The following is a 13,132-nucleotide window of genomic DNA, read 5'->3' on the forward strand; positions in this document are numbered from 1 at the left end:
ACATAGACTATCGGGTTTTCATGATTCACCAAGCAACTATGTTATATGAACTCTCAACCTTGAAAGGATATTGAGTATGTGCTGAAATCAACAGGAAACTTTGACTTATAGGAGAGACTCTAATATGGTCTTATATCCTTACGGAGTGGGTCACTATTGATAGAGGCTAATGAGAACAAATATTCTCAATAGAAACACTATGTATCTCATGGGATTGAGACAACATTTACCTTAGGTGATCTAAAGGACATGTGATCATTAAATTTGTAGTCGTAGTAATTCCTTTAATACAATATCTCAGAACTGTTTTCAAAAAAAGTTACCAAACAAGGCTAAATTTATGAAGTATAGTCATAGAACCCTAAAGGGGTTTATATAAGCTTCTAGTGGGTTTAAGTGACTTAAGCTCATCTTGGGCTTAGATCATTTAATCCAACCATTTGGGTCTTAATTGATTAATTAAACCTATTTGGCTCCATTAATCAATTAACCCAACCCACAGAGACCATTCACAAGCACTTATACAACTTTGCATATTTACTGAAATGTCTTTATGCATACATGTGAATAAAGAACACAACTAACCCTAAAAAATTGTCACCATGGAACATGAACTCAAGTAAGGGCCATTAGGACTCATAGGAAAACACTAACTCTCTCATAATCCAATTTTGAAGTTAACTTAATATCTTATTACAAAGAATCAACTGCACTTCAATATCTTATAATATTACAATGAATTATAAAAACTCAAGTTTGTGACCTACTATCCACTATATTCAAGCTCCCCATGAATTGGTCTCCATAATTTAATAAGGTGCATGTTGTCAAGCTCTAAAGATTACCTCTAAAGTCCTTTAATCTCAAATATTCTTATTATCAACCAAAGGGACACGCTATCTCAAACCCATGAAATATCATGGTACCTATATTGAGCATACCTAATGCCACCAACTTCTATTAACAATGACCCAATCCATAAGGAATAAATAATCATCTTAAGATATTAACCATAGGTCAAAGCCATTGAACACTTTAGCATAAACTCAATATTCTCTTAAGGTTAAAAGCTCACATTATTTCTAGCAGCTTAGTAAGATCATGACTAATTGATAGCTAATGTCATGACTGGTTGTAAGTCTTGTGCAATGTGTAACCATACATATTAGTATACTCCCATGGAAACCTCATTTTGATGACTAAGACTAATCATCCCTCCAATTATGAGATAATACACAATAGCCCTAAATAAACTGTCTAAGTCCATAAACCAATAGTCAACAAATCATGTACAATATAAGAGATGTCAAGGTGGAATGCTAAAAAAATGTAATGAATGAATAGGATAGAAAAAAATTGGGAAGTTGGAATCTTATTAATAAATAATAAATTCATTATTATTACATTATGTTATGATTTTAAGGGCTCTATTTGAACACCATACTTATTGTATTAAATGTTGAATAGTTTAAAATCATTCTTAATTTTTGTTTTTTTTTAGTCTTATAGGAGAGTGTTTGTGTGCACTTTCTTCAAAACTTGCATTTCATCTTAAGGCATCTCAATTTTAGCTTTATCTTGCATCCATTTAAGCTTAAACTCGTACTAGGATTTTTATTCTCATCCATTATAATCTATGTGAGGTAATTCTAAGTATGGGATCACTTGGGAGGCTTAAGAGTAGAATATCTATTGAGAGAGTTCATTGGAATCATAATCAAAGTGAGATGTTTGAAAACTTTATCTTTAAAAGTATTGTAGTTGTAAGGGTCTCTTGGAATCATAATCTAAGTATAAAACTTAGAAGATTAGGTTGAAAGCCTCAAAATAGTGGAACCATCACCTCAGTTAGCGCTTGAAGAGAGTGGGCATAGGTTAAGTTGTGCGAAACCACTATAAAATTTTGTGTTTACAATTTCTCTGTCCCTTTTCTCTTTATATTTGATTATTTATAGTTCAATTTGTCTCTCACATCTTCATTGTTAAATTTGTAAAAAAAGAAAAAGAAAATTCAACACCCAATTCATACCCAGCTCATTGGGTGATTACCTTATACTAATTAGCACATAAACCAAATAGTTAAATTGAATCATACCAATCTCTTGTGAGCATTCTTATCACATATATTTGAGTATTTGTCAACTAAATTATTTCTAAAATGAAGAAAAAAAAAATGATAATGATAGTATTCTTATTCCATGGGAAGGATTTCATCTCATGACCATGCTGAAAAGTTTATTTAGAGTGAATTTGAAAATGATTAAAAGTGTTTTCTAATACTTGAAAATATTTTCTTATAAAAATTAGAGTGTGTTTGGCAGTTATTATGAAAAGTGTTTTTAACACTTGAAAATATTAATTTTTTAAGTATTAAAAATACAATAAACATTTCCAGAATTACTGTCAAACACACTCTTGGATATTTTGATAAAATTTTAAAGTCACCTCTAAAAATCTAGAGAATCTCTTATATAATCATTTGATTTGATATGATTTGATTTGAGTTTTTTGAAAATCATTTTTTTTGTTATATAATAGTTATAAAAAAAATACTATCAAAGCACCAAAAATATTATTGACAAAAGTATTACAAATAAGAGCATCTTAATAATAATATCTCCCAATGAGAAAATAGGAGTAAATGATTGATGGTCCTAGAATGATTCTCTTTGGCTTGTAAGTAGTGTAACCGACGTTTAGGCCTTTTTCTTTTATAATTGAAATTCCACATTGAGATCATTCGAACAATAATAGGATGAACAGGGTTGGATCTGTTCCATCCCAAATGATTATATGCAATTAAAATTGTATATAAATAATATAAAATTTAAAATATTTCATTATCATGATTTAATGTAATAATGTTAAAGATAAAAAAGAATGATTATAACATTTTGTTAAATTATGATTCAATAATTTTTTTTATTGGATGATTGTTTCAATTCTAAAAACATTGATACATGAATTTGAATGTCTGTTTACATTGTTCAAAATTATATTTGGCTCCTGAAAATTTTGAGGGAAAATATAAGAAAAAGAAATTAGAGAGAAAAAAAATGAAAGGAAATATTTTTTTAAATTCATTTCATTTATTATTATTATTATTATTATTATTTGCTATATAAAGATTAAATAAATATAAAATACATAAAATTTTAATTAATTTTAATTATATTTGATTTTCTTTCATATTTTCTATAATAAAATTTCTTAATATTTATTTCTCTTTTTCTTAGTAATAAAAAACCAAATGTAATCTAAAAGATTTCCATCCTCTCTTGACTAAGTATTCCTTTTGAAAAATTAGTGGACTCCACAAGCAACACTAGAAATATTCATTTTCTAATGTGGATACCAACAACAAAAATACAAAACTTACAATATGTTTTAAATAATATTCTAATAGTATTTTAAAGATTTTTTTTTATCCTTGTACAAAAACATAAATTTTTGAAAAAAAAAATGTATTTTTACGCACTCAATTAAAAATAATTATAAAATAGAAATCCTTTAAAATTAATTTATATTTCATATACCTACCAATAAAAGGTAATACCTAAAATGGTAAAAAATGATACTTATATCATTAAAAGATAGTAGCTAAATTATCGAAGGTAATACATTTAACAAAAAAGTGTATGATCAAAGGTACTACAAAAGCGTTGCATATCCACATTTAAGTTTTTTTTTTTTATTAAAGTAATGTCTTATAAGAGATGAGAATTTTTAGGGAAAAAAAAGTGTATTTTCACACACTCGATTAAAAATAATTTAAATTTCTTACATTTATCGATCAAATATACCTAAAATGATCGAAGGTATTTATATCATTAATAGATAAGTACTTAAATGATTAAAGATAATATTTTAATCAAAATGTATGAAATACTAATTATTTGTGTGCACCTCCTTCAAAACTTGCATTTCATCTTAGGGCATCCCAATTTTAGCTTTATCTTGCATCCATTTAAGCTTAAGCTTGTACTAGTATTTTTATTCTCATCAATTATAATCTATGTGAGGTACTTTTAAGTATGGGATCACTGGGGAAGCTTAAGAGTGGAATATCTCTCTTGAGAGTTCATTCGAATCATAATCGAAGGGAGATAGTTTGAAAACTTTATCTTTAAAAGTATTGTAGTTGTAAGGGTCTCTTGGAATCATAATCTAAGTATAAAACTTAGAAGATTAGGTTAAAAGCCTCAAAATGGTGGAACCATCACCTCAGTGTTTACAATTTTTCCGTCCCTTTTCTCTTTATATTTGATTATTTACAATTTAATTTGTCTCTCACATTCTTCATTGTTAAATTTGTAAAAAAAAATAAAATTCAACACCCAATTCAAACCTAGCTCCTTGGGTGATTACCTTATAATGTGCACATAAACCAAATAGTTAAATTGAATCATATCAATCTCTTGTGAGCATTCTTTATCATATATATTTGAGTATTTGTTAGCTAAATTATTTCTAAAATGAAGAAAAAAAAAATGACAATGATAGTATTCTTATTCCATGGGAAGGATTTCATCTCATGACCATGATGAAAAGTTTATTTAGAGTGAATATGAAAGTGATTAAAAGTGTTTTCTAATACTTGAAAATATTTTCTTATAAAAATTAGAGTGTGTTCGGAAGTTATTCTGAGAAGTGTTTTTAATATTTAAAAATATTAATTTTTTAAGTATTAAAAATATTATAAATATTTTCCAGAATTACTATCAAATACATTTAGTTATTTGATAAAATTTTAAAGTCACCTCCAAAAATCCAGGAAATCACTTATATAATCATTTGATTTGATATGACTTGATTTGATTTTTCAAAAATCATTTTTTATATATATAATAGTTATAAAAAATACTATCAAAGCACCAAAAATATTTTTAATGAAAATATTATTAACAAAAGTATTACAAATAAGAGCATCTTATAATAATCGCTCCCAATTAGAAAAGTGAAGTAAATGATTGATGGTCCTAGAATGATTCCTCTTTGGCTCGTAAGTAGTGTAACCGACGTTTAGGCCTTTTTCTTTTATAATTGAAATTCCAAATTGGGATCATTCGAACAATAATAGCATGAACAGGGTAGGATCTGTTCCATCCCAAATGATTATATACAATTAAAGTTGTATATAAATAATGCAAAATTTAAAATATTTCATTATCATGATTTAATATAATAATGTTAGAGATAAAAAAGAATGATTATAATATTTTGTTAAATTATGATTCAATAATTTTTTTTATTTGATGATTGTTTTAATTCTAAAAACATTGATATATGGGTTTGCATGTTTGTTTTTATTGTTTTAAGTTATGTTTGGTTCTTAAAAAATTTAAGGGAAAATATAAAGAAAAAAAATGGAGAGAAATAAATGAAAGGGTTTTTTTTTTAAAATCATTTCACTACTTATTATTATTATTATTATTATTATTATTATAAAATATATACGTTTTTAATTAAATTTAATTATTTTTATTTTTATTTTCGCATTTTTCATAATGAAATTTATTAATATTTATTTTTCTTTTTCTTAGTACCGGAGACCAAACGTAACCTAATAGATTTCCATCCTCTCTTGAATAAGTATTCTTTTTGAAAAATTAGTGGACTCCACAAGCAACACTAGAAATATTCATTTTCTAATGTGGATACCAACAACAAAAATACAAAACTTACAATATGTTGTAAAAAATATTCTAATAGTATTTTAAAGATCTTTTTTTATCCTATATACAAAAACATAATATTTTTTTAAAATGTATTTCCACGCACTCAATTAAAAATAATTATAAAATAGAAATTCTTTAAAAATAATTTATATTTCATATACCTGCCAATAAAAGGTAATACCTAAAATAATAAAAAATGGTACTTATATCATTAAAAAGGTAGTATCTAAATTATCAAAGGTAATAACTTTAAGAAAAAGTGTATGATCAAAGGTATTATAAAAGTGTTGCATATCCACATTTAAGTTTTTTATATTTATTAAACTAATGTGGAGATGAGAATTTTTTAATATATATATATATATATATATATATATATATATATATATATATATATATATATTCACACACTAGATTAAAAATAATTTATGTTTTATGCATTTATCTATCAAATGTACTTAAAATGATCAAAGAATGTACTTATATCATTAATAGATAAGTACTTCTATGATCAAAGATGTACTTTAATCAAAGTGTATAAAATATTAATTGTTTTAAAATAGTGATCTAAAATTTGTATTTTATAAACTTAGATTTGTTTTTTTTAGTTTTTTTGGTACAAGTATATGAAAACACAACTTTTTCTAAGATTTTCAAATATAAAAAAACTTGTATGTGAAAAGTGAATTCAAATATAAAAACTTTGAATGTAAAAGTGAATTGCAGTTTTAAAAAATTAGTTCAAGTAAAAATAAAATAAATGATAAAAAATATGTATTTTAAATATATAAAGAATTTATATTTTGAAAAAGGACACTTAGGGTTACTTACCCTGAACCCATCCACTGAATTTATTCAACAAACATTTTGAAAAAGGAGTCCTACCAAGATTAAACTTAGGGTTAAGTTTCAAATTTCAATACAAGTTTCCATACAAAAGGACACTTCCCAAGGATTAAAACAAAGTCCCACGCCTTGGAAGCCATTAAAATACCAATGCCCATTGCCCACTGCTTCATTGTACCAAATAAAGCCTCTACTTTTCTAAACATCTAGGCATGGAAAGTGGAAGCATGGAGGGCAAAAAAACCACCTAGTAGAGAACACAGGCCTGCCTTCCAAATTCTTTTGCCTTTTCCTTTTTCCCCTCAAAGCCTGCCAGCCAGCAAGGAAGCATGCCACAACTGGTTTCTACTTCCTAGGTTCATAAAAGCAAACCACCATGTTTGGAGCTCAAAAGATTGATGACTGAAAAATGTTTTTAAAAATCATTTTATTTTCTTTAAAATTGAAATTTGTTTTTCAAACTCGAAAGCACTCTATATCCTTCCATCCATCTCTAAAGTATTTTAGACCGTCCTCTCACATTCAAAACTTAACACTTTGTTTTCTAAACTTATCAAAACAAATGATAATTTACCCCTAATCATAAACCTTCTATAAAATTATGAATAAGAATTTTCCTTTTTGCACTTTGATTTGAATATTGGTTTGAATTTAGAAAGTGATTTCAAAATATAATAATCACCGGTTTTAATTTTCTATTTTTGAGAGATATTTGTATGACTATTCTTAATTTTCACATGCAATTGCAAAATACCTTTCTTTGCATTTCAATCTTATTTCTCCACTAAATAAATTATTCATTGGTTTTTTAATAATTTTGAGGGATAAAATAATAGGCAAAAGAATGGTTTTGGAGGAAATAAAGTGTAAAATATATTGAAGTGGAGAAGGTAACGTATATTTAACTCATAATATTTTAATGTAATAATTATTTAAAATACATTTTAATTATTTTTATTTACTTTCTAAAAAATGTTTTAAAAATAATTGTACAAAGATGAAAAATGACTGAAAATAAAACATTACAAATGGAAGTTACTTGAAGAAATATTTGAAAATTCAAAATGCAAGACTTTTGTTTAGAAAAAAAAAAAAAAACAAAATGTTTTTAAAAAATTATTCTCAAAAATTGTTTTTTAAAAACAGTTTTCAAAAGTTACCAAGAAAATGTCAACAACCACAATAGGCATAATCTTCGGTTTCCAAAGGGAAATGCAGATGGTGCAAACACAGAATCAACTGAAAATATACACAAATATGGACAATGATAGCAATTCAACCTCAAGAGTGAAATCACATGCTTATCATTCTTGACATTTTGCACCTGAAACCTATAAAAATATACTTCTTTTCCAAGAAAATTGGTACCAGTACCTAACAAGGGGCCTAATATTTGACTAGACAAGTCCAAATCCACTTGTTTGTGCCCCAATTCAAACCTAATAAAGTTGGGAACTAACACACAGGCAATAGGATAGAGTTTAGGAGCATGATACATGAGCCTGATCCTAATGCCTTTATGGCCTTTTCACCCACCTAAACTAAAGCTTCTTCCATTCATATTTGAATAGTAAACCTGTGACTAGAAGAGATAAGAAAGCACAGTAAAAAGACCAAGGAAACTATCAATGGGGTGTTGATTGTGTGCTTGTGTGTTAGCTTATTTATGCTGTTCATGGAAGTGCAGTTATTCCTAGTACAAATCCTTCCACAAGTCCCTTGATAAGTAGAACTCGTTCGTCAGCAAGAAGGATTTAGGATCACTCGAAAATTTTACCAGCAAGATGTAGATGAGAAAAATCAACATATGATACAACTATATACTCAATCATCCAATTCCTAAACCACTTTGTCAAAATGGTCATTTGTCTGTTAATCACTTATGAAGGAAGGAGGAATAGCCTACACCTATCCCAATGATAATGTATGTGAGAGGTATCAAGGAAATGGTGTTTTACCTGATGCAAAATGAGATATGGATCTTGTAAATAAAAAACAGACCTTCTAGGTATATGCATAAAAGCAGAAAAAGGATACTCCTAAGATTTAGCTTTTGCAGTAATACACAACCCAATTTTCACTTTACAAGTTCTTTTACTTTCTTCTTTTCCCTTTCTTTGGTGGGTCAAATGGGGGAGCGGGGACTCACAGTTTGCATGTGTGCATAGATAACAGCATCATATAGAAATAATTTTTCTTACATAGGGGTTCATATTTGGTGCTTTTGTGCTTTACAAAGCTGGTGCCCATCCGTGGAGAAAGAATAAAGAACAAAGATCATTTGAACATGCTAAACCCAGACAGACAAGCAAGGAGTGCTGAAGGACAATGGATTGTTAACAACAAAGAATCTAAAAACTCTCAACACATTTCAACCCCTTTTAATATGAGAAGAGATATACACTCTAGGCCTTCCCATCAAGAAGAAAGAAAATATCTTCTATACAAGTACTCCTATCAAAACCTGAAAGGTAGTTTTGGTTAAATCAAGGCAACACCCTACAGTTGGTCTTCAAATTCATACATCTTTCAACAGCTTGATTGTCATAAAATCACGTCTACAAATTTCAGTAAACTCTCATGGACCATATACAGTAAATTAATAAAGGATACAATCAAATAGTAACATTTGAAATTTAACTTTGGATGCCAATGGATCTCACAATAACATGAGCAACACAGACAAATGTATGAGAGGAATACTAGAAAATATGTAAAGCCACAAGAGGCTAAGTGAACACAGGCTTTTGAACATTGAAAGGAATTAGGTGAAGCATTCACAACGGTTTCTGAAGCCAAAAGAAGGGTAGGAGGATCTGCTAAGACACTAAGATCCTTGTCAGAGTCATGAATCAAATCACCATGTATAAAACAACAGCTATTTGTTGCCTAGAATACTAGTTGAAAACAGAAACATTAACTTGTCTAACAAATTCTGAGAACTGCGACTGAAAAATGCAATATTGACTCCCTGTACCAGGTTGACCCAGAATAATACAGACAAAAACTCAACCCCAGAAAATAATGGAGTGAGATGAGAGGGTCGCAACAAGAGTGTAGAAGACTTATCTACTCAGCCTTTGGTTCTCATGATCGTGATACTGCCTTTCCCTCCTTCAGTGCGGATTTTAGTTTTACCAACAACAGGCTTCCCAGAAAAAGCCGAGGTAGGGTAAGAAACAGATGGATCTTCATTACTTTGCCTTGATTTTGATGGTGGTGGAGTGCGGATCCGCTGGTTTATGTCTTTCAGGGTAACATCTCCATGAACCCCACAGGGCTTAATGAAGGCAAATGGATAGGCGACAGAAGAAGCTAACTTTGTGGGAGTGCGCATGTAAGACTTCCTACCTAAGTAAGCAAAACACAGCCTGAAATAATTAGTCTAAACTTAAATATGTTTATAATGAATATCAACAACAGAACAGGGTATAAAGATGTTGCTATTCCTTCTAATGTTATGAGCTCCTACTTGAGAACATGTCAGTACAAATGTTAATAACATAAGTTACTCCTGCATCTCCTTTAAGCTTTGCTCACTCATGGGTGCTTATTGATAAACAGGTCACCTCAAAAAGGAAGCCATACATTATCATACAAGACTAAGTTCCAAAGGTTTCTTATTAGATTTAGGTGTAATTAAGAAACACAATGAAAAGAAGATTGAGAGCAGAAGAAAAACCTTTGAAAATAACATTCTGAGGAGTTCGAGTAGCACGTTCTTGCACCGTATTAGCTTCATATTCGGTTGGGATGTTATAGAACTCTAAAACAATGGACATATGATCCACACTTTAAAATGTTGGACAAATGAGAAAAAAATATAAATGGAAACAATGAGGAAAGAGGAAAAGAAGACAGGATATGCCCAACATAAGATTGAACTACAATACATCTTCAAGTACCTGTAACATCAATTTGAACATCAGATATCTCAGAGAGATTCCTGCATCCCACATATTGAAGCAATCAAACTACACTTGAATAGTGATTAAATTCAGAAGTTAAAAGTTGAAAGAAGCATACATGTCATCAGGGCTAAAATGCATCTCAGCATCATTGAAGCATTCGGCAAACCACCCCTCAGATGACTTGTCCAGACCCTCATAACCAGAGACAGACATATTCTCTAACATATATTATATTAACATTAGAATCCCTGTAAACAGTCAAGATCATATTCACTATGGAACTTTGCAAGAGACTAACCCGGAAACCCCGAAACCCACTGAGATGCATCAGGTTGAGTCTCTTCAACAAAACTCTCCCTCTCCTGAACAGAGAATGAAAATCATAAATTTGGGGACTGTCCATGGCACAAATGAAATATCACTTAGAGAACTCAAATTTCTAACTCACAATAATAAGTAAATATCATTTCCAAGGCACTTGTTATCATGAAAGTATCAAAACTTGAAACAATGGGCTCAAGTCCAAAGCTAAACAAGTGAAGCTAAAGCATTATCCTTAGAAATCATATAAGCATTATCCTTACTTAGAAATCATAATTAGAATAAGTTCAATCCAGAGCATGGATTCATCATATATGCAAAATAAGTTCTATATCTAGCAAATTTCTAACGTAACATGTTTTTAGAACATTAAACATTTATCCGAAACTGACATTTGATTTCAGAAATGTGGATGACATTTCTTCACTGCAAGACGGTGGATGCATAACTTGAGGGTTGAACTGTAGCATTCGGCGCCTCTTTACTTGTGAACAAGTTTCTTTGCACTCTGTTTCCTTGTTCATATTTCCTGGAATCCACTCTTTCAATTGTAAAATTGGCAAACAATGAAGTGCCAATATACCTAAAAGATAGAAAATCTCAAAATAATTTTGGGAAGAAAGAACAAAAGAGTCAAACCACCATCAGTAACATGGTAAGCCAAATCCCCACAAGCCTTAACCGGGGTTGTTTCATCGAACATGTAGGAAAGATCTTCTTCATTCTGGGTTACTCCATCCCACAAGCATTGGGATATGTCTGCTGAAACCAATATGATCCACTCAACATCACTAACTTCATCCTAGCACATGAAGTAACTAGTATATTAAAAACCACAGTGAGGACTTACCAAAGTTTGAATCTTTTTGGAGACAATAATCCTGTCCTTGCCATTGCCACACTTGATCACTAAATTTTCACAAAGAATAAAAAAAAAAAACCATAAATAAACATATCCAATGTGGAAGAATTACACAAATTGTGGGATAATTGCATACCTAAGACTAAATTTTATCTTCCATTATTCTAAGGCTTGGTAATGTATGCCATTCATTAATCTAAGAACTTGATTACATTTAATTTTACAACAAAAGCATATAACTTTTTGTTGTTCCATTATAATCATTACCCATTTTCGCCAATGGCATGAATCTCCTCAGATCGACCCGACTCATTTTCCATGCTTGATTACAACGCCTGCCAAGAAAAAAGATGAGGAAAATATTCATTTTCCTCCGAGAAAATGAATGAAAAATAAAAGCACCGAAGAAGATAAAAAAAAAAATGATCTTACCTCAACCCAAACTTGGCTCTTAAGTTTTCAACAGATCAACAAAATTTCACTGGCACCGTCCACTTCCCAAACAGATCAAACCCTAACAAATCAACATCTTCTAAAATAAAAAATAAAAAATAAAAAATAAAAAATATAAAAAGCATAAAACACCCGTTTCTAAAAATCCTAGAAGAAATTTAGAAAAACAATCCACAAATCCACCAAAAAGGGTTCATTTTCTCACATTTTAAAACCAAAAACCCAAAAAAAAAAAAAAAAAAAAAAATTATGGGAGACTACCTGTACAAAAGATATCAAAGTGAAGCGTAGAAAGTAATGACAGATCGCATCGACGTCGAAAATCAGAGGAAAAATAAGGGCGGAGTCTGAGCAATGTGGACTGGTGGAGCGTGAGAAAACTGAAGAGTTCGATGGAGTGTTTTTTTGAGGGAAGAACGTTTATCCTAACGGTACCAAAAGCCACACCGCATCAGAGACAAAGCAAAGAGATGTGAGAACCGTAAAATCAAATGTAGGGAGAACTGTAAAATGAAAGTAGGGAAGACTCAGCAATGTATGGCAAATAACTAAATGTGGTGAGATTTTTTTGAGAGTAAATCTGTAATAAAATATTGAAGATAAAATACGATTCGCTGAAAATGGAGATTTTTTTGGGTCATATATGCTACCATTTTGCTACTTTTGCCAGCATCTCATCCCATGAGAAATGTACACGTGGAAAATTTTCCAATTTATATATATATTTTTAAGATTTAATGATCGTCCAGCTTGGAGTCAGATTAAGTGTTATTTAAACCCAAAATCTATTTAAATTTAAATTATAATTAATTAAAACTGATTTATTTATTAATCCAAATTAATTCAGGTTGGACTAAACTTATCTCTAGAACCGGTAGTGGACTCGTGAGTTCCATATTAGGAGTGGGCCGGTAGCGCCGTGGTGGGTTTGTCGCTTTAAAAAATCCAAAGATTTTTTTGTAAATTTAATAAGATTTTTCTTACTTATTTGAATAATTTTAATAAAAATGACAGAAAAATATTAGGTAAGAGCTCTATTTTATATTTTATGTATTAATATT

General features: G+C 29.6%; 1 protein-coding gene across 6 annotated transcripts; it reads right to left on the reverse strand.

The window, feature by feature from the left end:
- Nucleotides 1–9,215: 9,215 nt before the first annotated feature.
- Nucleotides 9,216–12,617, reverse strand: LOC117919425 (protein XRI1). Of its 6 annotated transcripts, none has more exons than XM_034836626.1 (11): nucleotides 12,333–12,617; nucleotides 12,051–12,112; nucleotides 11,886–11,953; nucleotides 11,607–11,665; nucleotides 11,396–11,518; nucleotides 11,149–11,285; nucleotides 10,734–10,797; nucleotides 10,551–10,653; nucleotides 10,430–10,470; nucleotides 10,207–10,290; nucleotides 9,216–9,875 (listed from the first exon to the last, which is right to left on the reverse strand). In XM_034836626.1, exons 3-11 carry the CDS (start codon nucleotides 11,936–11,938, stop codon nucleotides 9,598–9,600), a joined length of 942 nt encoding a protein of 313 aa, XP_034692517.1. In that variant the 5' UTR covers nucleotides 11,939–11,953; nucleotides 12,051–12,112; nucleotides 12,333–12,617; the 3' UTR covers nucleotides 9,216–9,597. The 6 variants fall into 6 exon arrangements, with proteins under 6 accessions (XP_034692517.1, XP_034692519.1, XP_034692514.1 ...); XM_034836628.1 differs by having other exon boundaries at nucleotides 11,396–11,515; nucleotides 12,051–12,132; XM_034836623.1 differs by having other exon boundaries at nucleotides 12,051–12,132.
- Nucleotides 12,618–13,132: the final 515 nt, after the last annotated feature.

Source organism: Vitis riparia, chromosome 7 (genome assembly GCF_004353265.1).
Source record: "Vitis riparia cultivar Riparia Gloire de Montpellier isolate 1030 chromosome 7, EGFV_Vit.rip_1.0, whole genome shotgun sequence".
Classification (NCBI taxonomy): Eukaryota; Viridiplantae; Streptophyta; class Magnoliopsida; order Vitales; family Vitaceae; genus Vitis; species Vitis riparia.

Coding starts and splice junctions, on each gene's coding strand:
- LOC117919425 (XM_034836626.1), bottom strand. CDS start 11,938: ATGGAAAATGAGTCGGGTCGATCTGAGGAGATTCATGCCATTGGCGAA. Junction 11,666..11,885: donor CATGCCATTGGCGAAAATGG/GTAATGATTATA, acceptor GTGAAAATTTAG/TGATCAAGTGTGGCAATGGC. Junction 9,876..10,206: donor TCAGAATGTTATTTTCAAAG/GTTTTTCTTCTG, acceptor TTGCTTACTTAG/GTAGGAAGTCTTACATGCGC.